This window comes from Equus przewalskii, chromosome 15 (assembly GCF_037783145.1).
Source record: "Equus przewalskii isolate Varuska chromosome 15, EquPr2, whole genome shotgun sequence".
Lineage (NCBI taxonomy): Eukaryota > Metazoa > Chordata > Mammalia > Perissodactyla > Equidae > Equus > Equus przewalskii.
The window spans coordinates 88,972,770-88,992,565 of record NC_091845.1 but is presented as its reverse complement, the minus strand read 5'-3'; the positions used below and the strand labels follow the sequence as shown (position 1 = coordinate 88,992,565).

At 41.6% G+C, this 19,796-nt stretch overlaps 1 protein-coding gene across 1 annotated transcript in view; it reads right to left on the bottom strand.

Moving 5' to 3' along the window:
• Positions 1-19,517, bottom strand: part of LOC103553106 (vomeronasal type-2 receptor 1-like) — a 20,715-nt gene extending 1,198 nt beyond the window's left edge. The window contains exons 1-6 of the mRNA XM_008523544.2: positions 19,276-19,517; positions 15,354-15,645; positions 12,181-13,053; positions 6,758-6,988; positions 2,655-2,778; positions 1-1,189 (exon numbers count right to left, since the gene is read on the bottom strand). The exon at positions 1-1,189 is cut by the window's left edge and continues 1,198 nt beyond it. Coding sequence (XP_008521766.2) covers positions 207-1,189; positions 2,655-2,778; positions 6,758-6,988; positions 12,181-13,053; positions 15,354-15,645; positions 19,276-19,517 — 2,745 coding nt within the window. The 3' untranslated portion in view covers positions 1-206. The remainder of the gene's footprint in view (positions 1,190-2,654; positions 2,779-6,757; positions 6,989-12,180; positions 13,054-15,353; positions 15,646-19,275) is intronic.
• Between the last annotated feature and the right edge of the window lie 279 nt (positions 19,518-19,796).

Sequence of the window (19,796 nt, the reverse complement as noted above, 5' to 3'; positions counted from 1 at the left end):
GCAGTTTCCAATTTCAATAGTAACAGGCGTTCTGATTCATGATAAGTGTTATCTGAGAGTATGAAATCTCATACACCATGCTAAAACTTCACAACCAGGACCCAGATCCTCAATATCACTCCAGAGCGTCAGGCAGCTGCTACAGGAGCAAGCGGAAAGGGGATGCTGAACCATGTCACCACGGCAGCTGGAGGGCACGTGTAAGCCTAGTCGTCCTCAACAGTTGATGCCATGGTATTGTCGAGCTCACTGCTCACAGACGCTGAAGTTGGTTGGATGCTCTTATCTATAGTCAAGACTCTTCCACCAACAAGTTCATGAGTGTTCCTCTCTGGCCTCAGCAAGATAATGAAGCACTTGGGAGCAAATATACAACCCAACAAACCATAGCTGGATGCCAAGATTGCAAATATTTCCACAGCCACTTTGAACTTGCCTTTGGTGCTCAAGTAGGCAGGAACAAAAGAGATCCAGATGATGAAAAAGACCAGCATCCCAAAGGTGATGCATTTTCCTTCATAGTAATTGTCCGGCAACTGGCGAGCCACAAAGGTTGTGAGAAAGCATAGCGAAGCCAGGAAGATATCAATCCCAAACATAGAGCATAAAAATTCTATAGAACCTTCAGTGCATTCCAGAATGATCTTTATGTTTTGAGATTCCATGTTCTTGAAGGCGCTTGGGGGTTCCAATACCAAGTAGGCTGTACATATACCAATCTCAACTAGAACAGAAATTAGCACAATGATTTTCTGATAAAGGGGACGGATGGATATAAGTCGGGTTTTGGATCTGGAAATTCTGTAGGCTAAGAACAGTGAAATAGTCTTTCCAAGAATGCAAGACAGGCAAAGAGAAAATCCCATTGCCAGGGTAACCTGGCGGGCCCTGCAGGACCAGTCGTACGGCTTGCCAATGAAAAGCACGGAAGACAACAGTGTGATGACAAGCGAAACCTGGATGAGAAAGCTTAGCTCCTGGTCATTGGCATTCACAAGCGGAGTGTGCCTGTACAGCACATACACAACTGTGACTGCCAAAACCACAAGGGCCCCGAAGATGGAGAGAAGGACAAGTGTGAATCCCAGGGCCTCGTCATAAGCAAGGAACTCCACCTCTTTCAGCACACACTTGTTCTTCTGTGCATTTGACCAGTAGTCTTCACCGCATTGCTCACACTCTCTTTGACCTAGTGAACAGAGAACAGAGGACTGACTGCAGGGAAACTCAGTTATCCCCTTCAGCCGTGAATAGTCCAGAGCAGCCAAAGGCCTAGTACAGGACTCACTGAGATCCCCTTATATAGAATATATATAATATCTCCCAAAACGCAGTGATGAAACGTTCTTAAAGTGTGCAGCTAATCTTACAGATGGAGGGTTATTTTCAGTCTTGGAAATTCAGTCTCCCTTCTTGGTTCAGCCTTTCCTGCATGGGCCTTTCTCAGTAAGATGCTTCATCCTTCTCTTCCAATTATCTAACTGAGCAGAGAGGTGTGCAGCCTCATGAACCCAAGAACAAGCCACGGGTGATTTCCCATATATGAGAAAATCAAGCTACTAAGGTGAAAAATCAGGATTGTGACACTGATAAGTTGATTAAAATACAAGGGTTCTCAGTCTTCCATTCAACCTCACCCCATCCTACTGGAGAGGATTTGTCTTAGCCCACTCAGCTTTGCCCTCACCACCCTCCAGATGTAGATTTGAGAGAATAGGTAGAGAAGGACTGAGGGAAACGAAAATAGCCACACGTTGACCAAAGTTGAGGAAAGATTCATGGCATTTAGCTGGGTGAAGGCTCCGAGGCAGAATATTGGGACATAAGAAAAAATGAGATGAGTTTGTGGTAGGTTATGAAACGAATCTCTTTAATGTTCTTTGAAAGATGCAGGTAAAGATTGGAATTCCCTCTAGGTGTCTTCTGACTGCTGGACTGGACTTTGCTCAATGTGACTGTGCAGAGACAGGGCCACGACGGGGCCAGAGAGTTGTTCAGGTTACATTGTACTTGTTTTCCATTTGGGGAAAATTTTACATTTTAAAATTCTCTTTTAAATAAATGGCTGTTGGGGGCATTTTGGCAAAAAGCAAGTAAAATTTGTGTTATCTCTAACGGAAATAAGAGAGAAAAATAAACCTGGTCCAACATGCTGCCCGAGGAGAAGCACACAAAGCCCGGCTCCAGCCCTTGGCACCAGGGGCAGCAGTCCAGCAGGCTGAGTGGTTGTGGCACAGAGCTCTGGATCTTAGAGCTCCGAATTAGAGATCATCGCGTAGAACATAGAACTATAATCCACTCTTTTTTCCAACATGAACATAACTAATGTTTAACCTATTCCAGAAATTGAAATAATCTTAAATACTTTTATGAATCCATTCATTTATATTTCACATTTCATATATTTCGTTTGTATTTTCCTCTCCTAAATTCATGGTTACAGGTCTTTTTCCAACTGTAGCAGCTTTAGACCTGAAATCCCATATTACGGTTTTTTTAGACTGTACAGGACATCCAATAGTTTGGTGGATTACAATGATTTTTGTTATAAGTTGTTTACATCTATTTACAAAGAAGGTCCCCAAGGGCTTCTTTGCTGAAACGTGTTTAACCCAATTATATTTTAGTATCAATGAAAAAACGACCATCTCTACCTGGTTCCAGCGACACGTGCCCATCAGCACACGGGATGCAGTAGAAGCAGCATGTTGGCTCCCCCTGACGAATCCCCTTCCGGGTCCCGGGACGACACACGTCAGCACACACTGAATAGGGAAGCTGACAGAGACAAACACACCACAGGTAACAAAGCCCTTTTGTCGCCACCACTTGTGAGGCTGAGAAAGTTCTCATCCGGATTTCTGCGGAAGATTTATAGTATCTTGGGAAACCCAGGACAGCTGGGCGAGGACAGCAGACAAAGAGAAAAACAACATGGAGAGCCTGGAGAGGAATTTTGCTAAAAGTCCTGTGGTCGATTCTAGAAACGCAAAGATAATCCTAAAGCTAATCTTTCTAACCTTGGGGACTCAGACCAGGCCCCATGTCCATGGGACTCTGAGGAGAGGACAATTTGACAAGTCTGTTCCTGCTTGGGGACCTGCACCCCAAGAATCATCTTGCGAGCCTGAAAAAGATTTTTTCTCAGCAGGGTCATCCCAACACAGCCTGAATGTCAAAAACATGTCACCCAGGATCCACACAAATGAAAAATGAAAGATCTGTCCTATGGGAAAATTGGGAAAAATGAAAAATGGACCAGCACAGCAGTGGAATCACTTCTCGCAAAAAGAGTTGAGAAAGCTCAGTGGAAAACACAGGCCTCCCTTTACATTCTTTGTGGAGCACACTGTGAACCCCAGGATAAATGCAAGGTTCATAAATCTGTTTACATCTTAATGTAAAAGAGGAGTTTCCTATCTAAAAGGGAGATAAAATGTTTTTCCCATTAAGCAAAGATTTCTTTTGGAAAGTGAATAATCGCTTTTATATTTCTTTTGGAAATCAGTATTTTCCTGTGTTGAGTTTTCCAGGATAAATCTGAATTAGATAACGATAGAAAATGTGGGAAAGCTCTGATCTCAGTTATGGTCTGTAACGTTACTGAAGCATGTATTGCTACACAGAGCAGACAGGCTTCCTATAAGGTGTGAGTGTGTGCATGCATGTGTGTGTGTGTGTCTGTACGTGTGTGTGTGTCTGTGCATCATCACAGAATGAACGAGGCTCCCTCTCCTGAGCCGGTCTTCTGACAGGAGTTCTCCATATACCCGTCCTTGAAAAGCAGCACGAACAATGAGCTGATAACTTTCCGTCCCATCCCTTCCTTCTCAGCACTCAGTCTAGCTTCCCACTCACTGCAATGTCTCTTGCCCCCTCTGACAGCTTTTCCTCCAGCCACATCTCCCTGGTCTCTTGTCCACGTCTTGATCAGCCCTCCTTGGATTGCGGGCTCCCTTGGCTTCCACTGGGCCCTTCATTTCCTTTCTTGGTCCTCCTTCCTCCACCTTCATCATCACTGTGGCATTTTTCTGGGTTTGATCCTTGATCCTCTGCTTTTATCTCAATATAAAGCAGCTCATTCGTTCTCTTGTCTTTGACAAGCACCTCTACATAAGAACTCCCAAATCTTGACTCTAACACCAACCTTTCCCACCTGACCACTAATTCCATATCCTAAACTTCTAACTCATCCCTGTTTGAGATTCCACCATCACCTCAAATTCAACATGTTTAAAACCATCCCCATTATCCTGATTCCTCCCCGCAAGTTCCCCGTTTCTGTCACTGACGCCACCATTCTCACCTATCATCTCCAAACTTATCTTCTATTACTTGCCTACATATAGCCTCTCCTTCGCTCAGGTCCATCTGCTCACCAACTCCAGACTCAGTTTACCATGAGTAAAATCATGCCTTATACCATCCACTAATTGTTGATGCAGGACACTTCCAAGTGCAGAGTCTCAGCAAATCCAGCAGATTCTACTCTTGTCCACTGTATCCCACCAGTTCCATCCATTTGTGACTTGGCTGACAGAATGATCCTTTAAATCCTGAGCTAGATCGTGACTCTCCTCTATCAAGACTTTTCCCTGCCTTCCCGTTTCCACTCAGTGTAAAAGCCAAAGGCTTTCAATAGCCAACAAGGGCCCACGTGGTCTAACCCTCTCTGGCCTCTCTTATCGCCTCTCCCACTACTCTTGCTCTCTCCCACTCTGCAGGTGACACTGACCTCTTTGTTATTCTTCCCAAATGCCAGGCATTCTCTTGCCTCAAGCCTTAGAAGTTACTGTTCCCTCAGCTGGAATGTTCTTCCCCTAGATAATTCCTGGATGAACTTCCTTTTAAGATTTTATTCAAATGTCACCCAGTGAGGCTTTCCCTGACCACACATGTGAAATGACAATACAACACTCCCCCGACGCTCCCCATCTCAGTCCCTGCTACGTTTTTCTCCCCAACATTGTCATCCTTTATATACTATATAATTTATCTAACCATTTATTGCCTATTTCCTCCCATTGAAATGTTAGTTCCACTAGGCAGGGGTTTGTTCTGTTTAGTACACTGACATACCCCAAGTTCCTAGAACAGTATCTAGCACAAATAATATTGTGCTCAATAAATATCTGCTCAATCGATAACTAAGACTGTGAGCACCGTGAGGGCAGTGGTCCTTTTGCAGTGCTTAACAGAGAGGTGGACCACAGCAGATGCTTAGTAAGTTTGTATGAATTGCATTCTAACTGATTTCACTATACAGATATAACCCCAATTTTAATAAAGAAGATGAGAAAAATAAAATTACTATGCTGTAACAAACATTATTAAAATTGAAATCTGTGACTACATTTTACCATTTTTCCGTCAATTTTTAGTAGAACGAGCCTTGTATATACAAGCTGCAGCATCCTCTCTATTTTCATGCAAACCTTATATTGAGCACCTGTGATGTGCCTGGCCCTGGAATACAGAAGCACAAAGTCTCAGCCCCACTCGGTGAGAGAGCTCGGGACAAGGAGAACAGTTTGTACTCTGAGCCTCGGGCAGCTCCATCCTTCTGCAGCAATGGTGTCCAACACAGGAACCCCTGGCCATGTGGCTGTTGAGTACTTGGAATGTGGCTAATATGACTAAGGAACTAAATTTTTAGTTTTATTTCATTTTAATTAATTTAAATTTTAAAAGCTACATGTGGCTAAGGGCTACTGTAATTGGACAGAACAGCTTTAGGTCAAAGAAACAAAATGCAGAAGAGAGCTGTGGTCCCTACAGTGGCAAACACTGATAGGCTGTTTTATTTTTGTATCCTGCCATGACGTACTCAAGAGCTGCTTAGGATGAGCCAAGAAAGGGAGGAATGGTGAGTGTGTGTGTGTGTACACGTGTGTGGGAATGCTTGTGTAAGTATGTGTGAGTCTGTATATGTTTATTGCTGCCCATGGAAAGCAGAGAGGAAAAAAAAGACAAGAAGAGAGAGAAAAAAGATGAAAGTGTCTGGCACAGCACAGGAGCTCAGAAATCTTACTTTTCTGGTCACTTGTTCTTACGTCCTTTCCCAGCATAATTGGAAAGGCTGTTTGGGGATCTCAGATCTCAGGCCAAAAGGGCCACACACACATACAACCAATAAGCAGAAGAATTCTGTAACACAGCACTTAAATACGTATTCAGGTAATACAATTAAATTTTCTCAGAAAAGCACTTAGAGATGTGCAAAAATATCTCGACTAGACATTTAAAATTAAAAACATAAATAGATATAAAACTGGAAGAAATGGAAAAAAGTTCATTTTACTGAAGGAAACTCTTTTTTCTTCAAAAAATTTCAGAAATTAAGATAAAAGTCACAAGGCATTCAAAAACATATATATTTGAGTGAAAACTTAATAAGGGGTATTGAATAAAGGCAGGAAAGCAACCAAGAGAATAGGGATTAATAAAGAAAAAGGCAAAAATGATCAGAGAGAAAGTGCTTAAAATGAAAGATAGACAAAAGAAATCAAACATATGGACAACTGAAATACTTGAAGAAGAAAAACGAAATAATAGAACTAATATTTAAAACTACAACCCAAGAAAATGTTCCAAAAACAAAATCTCTGAATCTCTATATAGAAAAGATATTTACTGTATTTGGGAAAGTTGACTTGGAATGGCCAACTCTAGGTGTCTGATATTCCATAGTGCCTGAACCAGTATGGAAATGCAATACTCTGCGTATATAAACAAAATAAGACGTCAGAGTACCAACCTCTGATGACTCAGTGTTCCAAAATATCGTTGCATTCTTTCTCATCACGAGTTCAAACTTAGAGTCTGTGAATGTGTATTCTCCAATCTTCACAAAGGCAACTTCTCCATTATCATCCAATTGCCAGTTTAGGATATCATAGTACCCCCTACTCACGTCTCCATTTTCATCCGTTTCTATTGTCATTCCATTATGGGTTGTAAACTTAATGTTCTTCAGATAGTACATTAACTAGAAAACAAGGGAGGGAAAAGCAATTTGTAAAAATTCTATTGCCCAGAAAACAGAGTTTATAAAGAGTTTATATCTTTGTTTATAAAAGAGTTTATATCTTTGCTGCTTAATACAACAACTTCTAGCTACAGGTGACAATTGAAACTTGAAAGTTGGCTGGCCAAATAGAGATAGGCTGTGAGTGTGAAACACTCAATGGATTCAAAGACTTAATTTTTAAAAATGTAAACTATCTCAATAATAATTTTGCATTATTATTTTTATGTTATATCTTCATGATTATGACTACATGTAAAATATTATTTGGGGTTGAATAAAATATATTAAATTTAATTCCATCTGTTTCTTTTTATTTTTTTAATCTGGTGACTAGAAGATTTTAAATTACCTGTGTGACTCGCACATTTCTACTGGACAGCACGGACCTGTACTATGGCATAGTGGTGCCTAATATTCCCGATATCTGCATATCTGGGCAGAGAGGATATTTTAACTTCCCTCCTAGATTTCTTCCACTTTTAGGTACTGGTCTACTCCCACACAAACACTCCTTTCCCTACATGTCAGGTGCTAGAGATATGAAAATCAGCGTGATCCATTCCCTACCCTTGCAAAGCTCACGGTCCAGTGGAAAGGCCAGACAAACAGGCACTGAGGATAAGACTCGATGTACTCTGTGTTGCTGTTGTGGACAGAACGTCGCGTGGGCATGGATGAGGGAGCGGCTGACTAACCGCCTTAGGAAAATTAGAATAGGTTTCCCCAGGAAGTGGCCATGTGAGCTGGGTTTTAAAAAATTCATAGGAATTTGCCTGAGAAATACTGGGGACAAGGAGATTATAAGCCAAGAGAATAACACGTGGGATAAGGTGTGCCAAAGGGGCCATGGCCAAGAGCATAACGGGGGATGGAGCTGGTTGTGCACCGGCAGAGTGGTTTTGTGGACGGCAGTGGGAGCCCCTGACAAAATAAATACCTCTCTTACTCTTGCCTCACATGGCCAATCTGAGCTTGGGTAAGAGCACATCTTCTTTAGTAGGAGGGTAACCAGTCTGCAACAGGCTATATCCTGTGTCCTTGGTCTTTGTCAGCACCACATGCTGGGCCTATGGTTCCCAAACAGAGGGTCCAGTCCAGTCCCTAATCCTCAACAAATAAAAGAGGCCACACAACAGAGTGTAAAAGACCCTGAGTTGTGGTGTCTGCTGATCTGGAGTGAAGTTTTGGCTCTGCCAAATGTCATGACCTTAGGCGAGTCATATATTCTAACTAAGCATTAGTTTCTTTTTCCTTTTTTTTTTTTTTTTTTGCTGAGGAAAATTTGCCTTGAGTTAACACCCATTGCCAACCTTCCTCTTTTTTTGCTTGAGGAAGATTAGCCCTGAACTAACACCTGTGCCAATCTTCCTCTATTTTGTATGTGGGTCACCCCCTCAGCATGGCTGATGAGTGGTAGGTCCACACCTGGGATCTGAACCCGTGAACACACGCTGCCAAAGTGGTACACGCAGAACTTCATCACCACACCATGGGGCCGTCCCCTAAGCATTAGTTTCTTGGTCTGTAAAAAGAGGAAAATTACTCCTGCCCTGTCTCTGACATAGGGCTTAAGGCACTACAAGTGGAAGCCTCAGGGCATCCTGACACCAAGGTAAGTGTTCCACCACCACCAGGGCCACTCCAGGTCGCTGGTCCTCTTAGCTCTCCGTCTCCCTCCTCCACTGTGTGCTCTTCTCAGCCAACATGGAATCTGCATCAGAGTTCACAGCAGCGTGACTTTTATTGACAACTCCATTAGGGAGAGGCATTTTTTTTCTTTCCCTATCTTCAGAAGAGTCGAGCAAAGAAATTTTCAAAGGCTGCCCATCCCTGACCGCTCTCCAGAGCAACATTTCCATAACCCACCTGTACATCATTATTGGCTGGGAGGACAGTTCCCTACCACCTAGGCATGCAAAAGATTCAGAAATGCCCAAATAAACCACAAGAGTGAAGGGATTTTACCAAAGTATATATTCTGACCAAGCCTGCTCATGGAGTAAGCTGAGAAGAATGAGGACAGAGTGCATTGTCATCTTGGTTTTAAATAAATCAAAATTTTCACTTTGATACATTTGACAAGAGATTTTCACATATTGAGGTATATGGGGTAACTATTCAAGTTCAAAACTGATTTGGCTTGAACTAAAAAGCCTGAGTTATGGTCTATCAAATATACATTGTACATCCGCTTAACCATGAAAGTAAAGAATGCCCTCTCTTAAGATGAGAATGCATACTTCCCCTCCTACGCCCTATTGGTGCTGCCCCATTAGTCCCATTCCCTACATCGGGGTCCTGTCAACCTGCTAGTTTGCAACAGTATACCTCTTTGAAACTTTGATGAATACGTATTCTGGGTGTGTTTAATGTATGTTCTTTCTTCTAAAACAATATAAAGTTGTACTGAAAACCATGCTTCTGAATGCTTTCTTCCTTTCTGGAAAAGGCCTTCCCCAGGTTATAATCCTCAGTTTGGCTCAAGTAAGACTCGCCTTATCTCTCTTATCTATGGAATGGTTATTGGTTATTTTGTGTCAACACATTTAGGAGGCACTCTTAAATGCTAATAATCCTCTCTACTGTGAGGTCTTGCTTTTCACAGTTTTAAATACAGGGTCAAGGAGCCTGAATCCCGTCATGGACATATCCACCAACATTCACCTGACACCGTGTGCCCTTGATTCTCCCTAAAGACTTCTCTGCAATCCTAATATGTATCTGATGCTCTTTGAGTAAATTTAAATTATAAGATTGAAATGTTTAAATAATAAATTAAAGTGTTGTTATTTACCACGGAAAAGGATCCTTTTTATTACAAAAGAAGTACCCAGAGCATTTCTTTCAAAATAAAGGAAGCCCCCTATGGCATTTCATATACAACTTAATTTCTCGTTCTGAATTTACCACAACTTCCCCAGGACCAATGAACACACCTAGTGCTCAGATCTTGGTTTCTAAATTCCATTCTCCTGTAAATAGAACCAGGACTCTTTGGAGAAATGGCTGACTACGGGACTGTGGCAGAGAAAGCACAAGATGATCCTCGAACATCTTTGGATTCCAAAAAGTAAGGGGGTGCTCAGAAATTATAGGGATGTGTCAAAAGGAAATAGGAGCCAGCTCAAAGGAGATTCCAATGGTCAAATATGAGAAATTTTAAGCAGCAAAATAAATAATGATAGTTATGGATTATTCTACTCATAGAAAAGAAATAAATATGAGCCCATATGGATATGAGTAAACCAGTGGAGGAGAAGTAGAATCCCACTTAATAAATACAGAAGGAATGAGGGAAATAAGAAGTCACTGCTTTTTAAACAACACAGTAAAAGTTGTTTCAGGCAAGAGTCATCATCAATGTGCTAAAATTTGTGGGCAAAAGCATGATAAGAAACAGAAGATTTTCAGAGCCTCAAAATATTGTCTCACAAGATAATCATTAATTACAAAGGGAAACACAGTAACTTTACAATGGAAAATATGGTGACATATGGTAACTAAGTGATCAGAGTGAGTATCACCAATAATGAGACATAAGGACATTATGCATCTCCTGACATGAGGCATAGAAAACATACAACATGACTTCTATAGTAGTCTTGCCAAAAACACGTAATCTCAATGTAATCATGAGAAAACATTAGACAAACCCAAACTGAAAAACGCTCTGAAAATAGCCAGTACTTACTAAAAGTATGAAGGTCATGAAAAACCAGGAAAGAATAAAGAACTGCCATAGCTTGGAGGAGACTAGAGAGATGAACTGATGAGGATCAAGGCTGCCCCAGGGAGATAAGCCCAAGGCGTCCTGCCCAACATACCGATCTATATCGTCCTCCAGGAAGCATAGAACATCCTGACCTGACCCTACCTGATGCTTGTCCAAAGTTATAGGACCACCCAATAATCAGACCCCACCTGTACTAATACCGTTTTAACAACTTTTTTACATGATCTTCCCTTTATCTTGTAAAGAAATAACTCACATATTTATGCCTTATAAGTTTAGCCCTAACCCTCAGCACATTGCAGCTCTTTACTACCCATGGGTCCTGTCCCCATGTTGCAGTTCTTACTGCCCATGGGTCCCGTCCCCATGCTATTCTCTGAATAATGGAGCACTACTGCCAGATCTTGAGAGTCCGAGAAATCTTTCTTTCAACTCCTCTGCTCGCCGAGTCCACATCAGCACAACTAACTGTGCTGTAGGATCTATTTAAAAATGAAAATGAACGTGCAATGGTTCCAGCCAACGCGGGCTCTGCTGAGAGTGACAAGCAATTTGGTGTTGCTGAGTGCTGAGGGTCATGGAAGAAGCAATGAAATCAGAGATGCTGACAGTGCCAGACCAGGGATGCTCATGCTTTATCCTTTACAGGTGGGAGGGGAGGTGCCAAGGGATGCAAGCAGATGAGCACTCTGAGTAGGTGTGCGTCTTGGTGAGACCGTTAGTGCTACAGTGTCCTGACATGAATTGCTGGGACATCAGACCTGAAACAGGAGGTGTGAGAGCCAATCTCCAAGATAGCCCCAATAATCTTCGCCTCCTGACCTTCATGCCCTTGCATGGCCTTCCCACACTTCATAAAAACTACAGATTCCAGTTTCCCTTGCAGCTAGATGTGATCATATAACTAAATCCTGGCTAATGGCATGTAAGAGGAATTGTATGTAATTTCTAGGAAATATCCTTAAATGAAGGGATACACCTCTCTGCTCTTTCTCCTTCCGGCTGGTTAGAGTGTGGAATGATGGTTGAAGCCCAAGCAGCCATTGGAGATTATGAGGTGAACCCTCATGTTGAGGATGGTGAAGCAACAAGGTGGAAGGAGCCTGGACTCCTAAATCACTCCTTCAGTCCCAGAATGCGAACCTCTAAACTTCATTTATGTGAAGGAAAAAAATCCTGTCTTGTTTAAGGCACTGTTTTGGGAGGATTTCCAATCATTCACAACAAATTTAATAACAACTCTTTTAACAAATGGTAATTTAAAAACAACCATTTAGATCACATGTGCGAGCCATTCTTTCAGGTGATAAAACCACGTCTATTAAGTACAAAAGCAAATCAATGGTTTTAACAGTACAAATTCTTTTGATGTCAAACTATATCATGAGGTAAAACAAACACACAAACAACAACTTACCTGCCAAGGCTCAAAGTCAGGTATATACGCACAGGTGTTTCCGAAAACATATGGCCCACGTCCTTCTTCACATCTACTGAGGTGATCCAGGGCGTAAGCCATAAAATACACAGCTTGCTTGACATTGTTTGTGATTCTTAGCTGAGACACATCCAGATAAGTATTTTTAAGGTCTTCCAACTTCTCCTCTCCTGTACAGAATTTATCAGACATGGCGTGTAACCTGTCGTCTTTACCGGTCATGTTCACTCTGTGATCAACATGGTAGGGAACACTACTATTGGGCCAAGTACAGTTAAAAGCAGTTTGCCAGAATTCAATGGTCAGGACATCATTTGGATCCTTGCTAGGATGCACGTCATAAAGAAACTCTTTTAGTCCTGGTATATCAGCTCTTGGTATTGCAAATCCAATACTTCCACCAAAATATGGGAAATATTCAGGCTTTGCAATGAGAGCTGAGGTAATCCATGCTTCACTTGCTATCCATGTTCTGTCAGTTATGTTGTGGAAAACAATTTCCAGCACAAAAGGACTGAGGTCAATATCAGACGCATAAAGCACAACGACTCTGGCTGTGGAGTTCTTTACAGCATCAATAGCTCTTTGCATTTTCTCATAGGAATAGACTTTGGGAATGATTTCAGAGAAGGCAATACAGAGGTTGACACTCTCTATTTTTTCCTTAAAAATTTTTACTCCATATTTTCCATAATCATCATCAGCTGCTATCGTGCCTATCCAGACCCAACCGAAGTGTTGGATGAGTCTGACCATGGCCTCCGACTGGACCTTATCACTGGCAACCGTGCGAAGGTAACTCGGAAACTGGTATTTGTCACTGAGAACTGAGCAGGTAGAGGCATAACCCACCTGCAATTGAAAATATTCATGCAGCTATTAAAAAACAACAGCCAAATCTCAAATTACACAATCTCTGAATACTTTTATTGGAGAGGGAGGGAACATAACAACGGATCTCCCCTTTATTCTCACATCTTTCCATAGACAAAAGGGCTTCTCCTCCCCTCCCTGCTCAGTGGGTGGGATGGTTGGAACACTTTAGGCCTCCCTGTCCACCCTTTTCAGACCCTACCTGAAGAGAACTGGAGGAGCTCATTATCAAGAAGATGACATTCAATGCACCAATTTCACAGGTGGGATCACAGCAAAGGGCAGGTCATCTGCCCTTCCATCCACTTTCTTCAGAGACTAGGTGGTGAGTCAAGCCATCCAGGCTCCTTCTCAGGTCTAACTTCTCATCCACACAGGTGATGGAGTAAGTGGACTCACAGTCTCTCTGGCAGGCCCAGTTCTCTCTCTCTCTCACTGTCTCTCTCTCTCTCAGGGTGTGTCTTCCCACCACCACCACTTTCCCTCCTTCTCTCCTCTTCTCTTTCCTTGTTTCTCTCTGCCAGGACTCCTGAGTATTTAGGTCCTAAGACTTAGACTGAGAAAGACGGTAGGAAGCTCCACAGCAACCTCGGTCGAAGTCATGTTCTCCCACCAAGTTACTAGAAGCCCTCGTTTTATAGGCACTTGTCTCAATAAATGAAGAGGTACTTCTTTCTCATTTTACCAATGATCCTTGTGTGTATTTTCCATCAGTGAGAACTTAAGAATTCAGTCCTACGAATTCTTGATAGTCTTACATGCATTTCTGCTGTACCTTATCTTCAACCTCACTGACTCTACAACGAAGAGCGTGTCACGTTCTCCCCTAATCCATCCCATGTTATTAACGCATCGCCTCAATAGGGCCGCCTCTATTGTAGTTCCGTAGTTCCATGACTGTCAATTCCTTCATAAGTGACAGAATGTTCTTAATTTCTCTTTTCTCAACTCTTTGTCCTATTCTTACTCCATTAGCTTAATTTAAATTCTTCTTTGGAAACTCATATTCAGCAACATCGTGGAAGCCATATGTAGGAAAGAATCTCATTTAGGAAACAGATTCTGATTTTTAAATCTGGTTTCATAATTAAACAGTGTAAGGTCGTGGACAAGTTACTCAAAACTTCTGAATCTGTTTCCCCACAAGTAAAATCAGGATAATGATATCTACATCTTGAGTATATTAAGTATACTAAAGTATAATCACTATATTATAATGAATATTATACTCATTATATATAATATATATGTTATATACTATAATGACCTAACATACTCAGTATATTAACTGAGAAAACAACTGTGAAAGTATCTGTCACCAAGAAGCTTTTTCTTTTACACTCTTTTGAGATTCACTACAAGGACGTGATTGAGAAAATTTATCCAGATGTTTCAGGCTGGTGCCTGGACCACAGCTGGCGTTTGGTGGGAGATGGAGCTCACAGCAGCAGCGGTTTGTCTGAGCTGGATGAAGCCCACACCTAAGGTGTCAGCTGCATCACCTGACCCCTCCTCTCGGTTCCGTCTCCCAGTACTTTCTTATTTCTCCTAAATTTGGATTTGCAGCTTTTTAAGAAATACTATGTAATTGCTACTTTTACAATTATTTCAAAATCTCCCATTACTTCAGTAACACAAACAGGTTTAATCATCATTCATATTAATAAGTCCTGACTATTGATACTTTAATGACCCATCCTTAGAAATAATTATAGTGCTTTATTTATATTATCTTAATAATCCATTCTTCTTAATATCACCTATTCTTATGTTGAAACATGTCACAGTCTCTGAATTTAAAATACTCTGTAAAGTTAGCATCCAAAAACTCTAGCTATCTTGTGAGATTCCCAGGCTCATTTCAAAAGGCCATGATAATCTGCATTAATACAGGACAGAAACAGAATGAGTTCCTTATAGCACCTATGAACCGACCGACCAGTATTTCTCCGTCACCTACTCTGCACTTCACTGAGGGCTACAGAGGTAGTGCCTAGTCAGATGTCAGCATACAAACCACTGGGTCACAACCTCAAGTCAAATATTAAGGCAGGATCCTGAGGATTTCAGACACAGAAGAGCCTGAAGTCGCCTCTCGGTAGGCGTCAAGTCCCTCCTGCTGCAGCTGCTGAGCCGTCAAGGCAGCAGGATCACCCCCCCTGCCCATTCGCCTCTGCGACTTACCCCCCCTCAGCTGAGCACCCGCTATTTGCTGCAATTTCCACAAACACACTTGTGTTTCTTTTTAAGTTAGTGCCAAGCACAGTATTCTGAGATACCTGAGGTAAATAATACAGCCCTAGAATTCTTGAAGCAGCAATCGATAAAGACGACCCGCCTGCTCCAACAACTCCCGCCAGAAATGCTCCAGTGCCGTTTCTGAAATTGGGCTTGTTTTCTTCCTGCCCCGTAAGGAGTACCAAAGCAGCTTCCACAGATTTGGAGATGGTGAAACAGGTGTCAAAGATCTGATAGCCCAAAGTGATGTTGGGCAAAATATCCTTCCTCTCGTTAATCTCCTTGATGGTGTGGATCATGGTTTTCATCCAGCGGAATCCTCGAAAATTAAACCTGAAAAGGAAATAGCTTTGGTAAGGCCTTAGTCAGTGGGGGGAATCTTTGATTTGTTTGGGTTGGAAAGCGTCTTTTTGGACATTTCCTTGCTCTATGTATCTTTCATATGATATAATCTCCCCAAACTGCTGATTATGTCTTTTCACAAAAATATTCTTAAAATCATAATTCCCCCCACTACGCAGAGCACCCAAGGGCTCCTCGCACATCTTCCCCATTCACTGCAGGTGCCTGCTGCCACGAGTCTCCTTTCCTCCCTACCTCCCTATGGGTTTCTCTTGTTTTCTTCAGGACATTAATTGTAAATACTTATGATAGGACTACACAAAAGCAATACATAAAATTTCCATATACTATGACTTTAATTACATAATTTTCCTGCTGTGATTTGATTGCTAAGGTTGAGAGATTTTTTAATTGAAAAACGCCTCCTTCCTGCTACTCTCACATACAACCATGAAGAGCCTCCTTCTTCCTGTTCCCCGGCCGTTAAAGCAGAAGAGAGTTCTGCAGTCCATCACCATGTTTTTTCCAACTCCTTCTCCATTAAAAACATAGTCTATTCCCAATTCTCTTTATTTCTTCCCAGTTTTAACCAAACTTTAACCTATTTGAAAACAAGACCCTGAGGAGTTTTTTCTCTTAAATAGTATCTAACTCCATACTTTCTACTCAATAAATATTTTTGGAATTATCTAATAACAACCAGCCCTGTGGGCAGATTAGGTTTTTCCTCCAGTCTCTTTAATTTGGTTTTTAGTTTAGTTTAGCTTTGATTCTCATTTAATATGTAGTTATTGAGTCCGCTGGTGCTGGACACTGTAGACACAAGAGTAAACAAGACAGGCGCTGCAGAGTCTCGGCAAAGAAACAGCAGAACAGCCAAGCGATGGAAGCCCACAGTGACAAACACAGTGACAGGAGAAGTGTGGGCATGGGGTACAAAGGACGGCACCTTGCCCTGAGGATTCACAGCCAAGCTGATGCTCCAGGACACCGTGGAAACAGGCAGATACGCAGGCAGAGGGCGTGGTGTGTGAAGGCACGACAAGAGATCATGAGAGGGTCCAGGAGAGGAAAGCCCAGCACGGTTGGAGGACAGGGCAGGAGGGTGTGCACAGGGAAGAGAGTCTGCAGAACCGGAAGGGCCAGAACATGAAGGGCTTCCTCATCCTCGGACAGTTGCCTCTAAATTACATGGAGGCAACATAAAGTGGCATATACATTTTTAAAATAAATGTAGCAATATCGTTTTAAGTTAATATAACAATACATTTCAAGAGCTAGAAAAATGTTCACCTCCTTTCAATCAATAATTCTACCCCTGAATTTAGCTGAAAGAACTGTTCTTCCCAAAGGAACGACTATGTCTGCCCTAAACTGCGCACTATAGAACTATTTATAATACTAAAAAACCAGAAAGAACTTACATGCTCAGCAATGATAAATTATGATACATTGACGATGGGAACATTTTCCATACATAAAAAACTATAATTAGAGAAATTACACAGCAGCATGCATATAATAAGTGAAGCAGATAACATGCAAAGTTATTTCCATACTGTAATTAAAACTGCCTATAAGTTCTATGAACATCTGGATGAGTATCAACAGGGAACACTTTCAAATGAGCACAGGGTGGGATGTGGGGCGATTTTTCTTTCATTCATTGACTTCCATTATGATCGTCACATTATTGTTGTACAACGTATACCTCTGTTTCCCCAGAAAATTTCTCTAAATCTTAACTTTGTTTAGATCAACCACAAGAATTAAAATATTCTCTTCCCCCTTCCATTTCGCTGTCTCTCCCTTCTCTGAACAAATTTTTCAAAATAATAGAAAAGTCTTCCTCTTCCACACACTTTAGCTGATGGCCAACCAAAACTAGTATCTCATTAAAATTGTGAGTCTCAGAACATGCTTCCTCAAACTCCAACTTGAACTTCTCAATCAGTTATAGATAAAGGTTAATGATGCCAAAATGAAATTACTATCTGCTTAGGTCTGGCTCGGCTCATGAATACCACCTAGGTCAGGCCTCTCTGAGGACTCACCCACTGGGAGGGAAAGCTGCACCGTGTGGAGGAGCATTAAGAGGCTGCAAGAACTTTGGGGTTGCGTACATATAGGAGGAAACTGTTGACAGTCATGGGTGAAAATGAATTATGTAGTTCTAATTTTGAAGAAAATATATCAAAAAATTTTAAATATGGAATTTTATTAGTATCCAAAGTATACAGATATATTTGGGAGGAACTAAAGTGCTGGGGAAAGTTCTAGCTTTCTTTTCTATTTATTTATTTACTTATTTATTTATTTATGAGGAAGATTAGCCCTGAGCTAACATCTCTGCCAATCTTCCTCTACTTTATATGTGGGATGCCACCACAGCATGGTTTGATGAGCAGTATGTAGGTCCACACCGGGACCCAAACTAGTGAACCCCAGGCCACCAAAGTGGAGCGTACAAACAAGCGCTGTGTCTCCATGCCGGCCCCGGGTTCCAGCATAAAGATGAACAATTTGGGTCTCAGTCAAAGGCTAGGAGGAAAGTAGAATACCCACAGTGCGTTGCATTGCCGACCCACATTCAGAACAAGGAATTGCTTTTTAGATGCCCTAGACCACATGGAACAAATTTCATACAACATATCAAGAATCAGAATGTCATCAGACTTCTGAGCAGCAACACTGAAAGTCAGAAGACACTGAAGAAATCCTTTCAAAGACTCCTCAGGCTTCAAGTTAAAGTGAAGATGGGGTAAGCAACACCACCCTATCTCTCCTCTGATTACAATTAAAATCCCTGGACAGAACATAAGAAGCAACTATCAGATCTCTCTGAAAGTTAAACGAGAACATGTGGAGCAGACAGGGAAATCCAAATATCCCTGACACAGTGAATTATTTTTTAAATTGGGTGTACTCACTTCTCACCACCATTTCAACCACAGAGGATATGTCAAATCGTTTTTTTAATGAATTTTTAATTTACTAATTAATTTACTATTAATTAAATGAACTTTAATTTTTAAGATTATTTTTATTAGAAATATGTATATTGGCTTTTCCATTTAACCTTGCTAAGAAGATAACCTTCAGAAGTTCTAATGAAGGGTGAAGAACAAGCTGAGTGATTCCATTTACAAAATATGAATGTACTACATCACGACAAACTCTGGTTTTCGTTTTATATTATTAGGAATTGAATAAGTAATGTCTTGTCAGAGTACAGACTCTGATTCAGCAGATGTGGAATGCAGCCTGAGATTCCACATTTCTAACAAGCTCTCAAGAGATGCTGATGCTGCTGGTCCACAGACCACCCTCTGAAGAGCAGCACTCTATATCACACAAAACTTGCCTTCTTTCCTTCTGAGGCACAGAAGTAGGAAAGGACCCACTTGAGACCAAGCTTTTCTTGTTTCTAAGCAATCCTGGAATGTCCACCTTGGAGAAACTGAGGCCCAGAAATAGGAGGTACCTCTCCTGAGTCAGAGAAACAGTGTTGGAGTCAGGCTAGCATCACGGCTCCGGTTCCAGACTCTCACCCCACACCCAACACTCCTTCACCCCACCACCTGTGACTGATGTAGAAAGAAGACAAAAAGAAAGGCTTACCCTTCACATTTTGCTGATACTGGCTCCAAAACAGACTCATTTGCTGGGATGGTCCTGGAATGAATATCAAACAGTCCTCCAATAACAAGTGAATGGTTTTTGGCATCTACATACCCATTCAAATCAAACTTGCCCAGCAACCGACAGGTCTGTTCTTCTGTCTCTTCTTTGCCTTTGATGCCTAATTCAGCCCATAAAAAAGCAAAAAACCCTAAAACCAAGCATTTCTTTCTGCTAGCCATTTTAATAGGGTGAGTTTGGGGGAAATGACCAGTGTTACAAGTTTTAATGAGGCACCCTGCTAGAGTGTCACAGCGAGTGTGTGCATGCCACATCCCAGTGGACTCAGCTTGCCACTACTTGCTACATAATTGTCACACCTCAATCAATCACAGAGCCTCACAGTCACCTGCAATTTATGGATCTGGACTAAGAACCTCATAAATATCTCTTTTATACTTAGCAATAATATATGACGACATAATACTGGGTTTTGAGTTTAAAACACCGTCATTTCATTT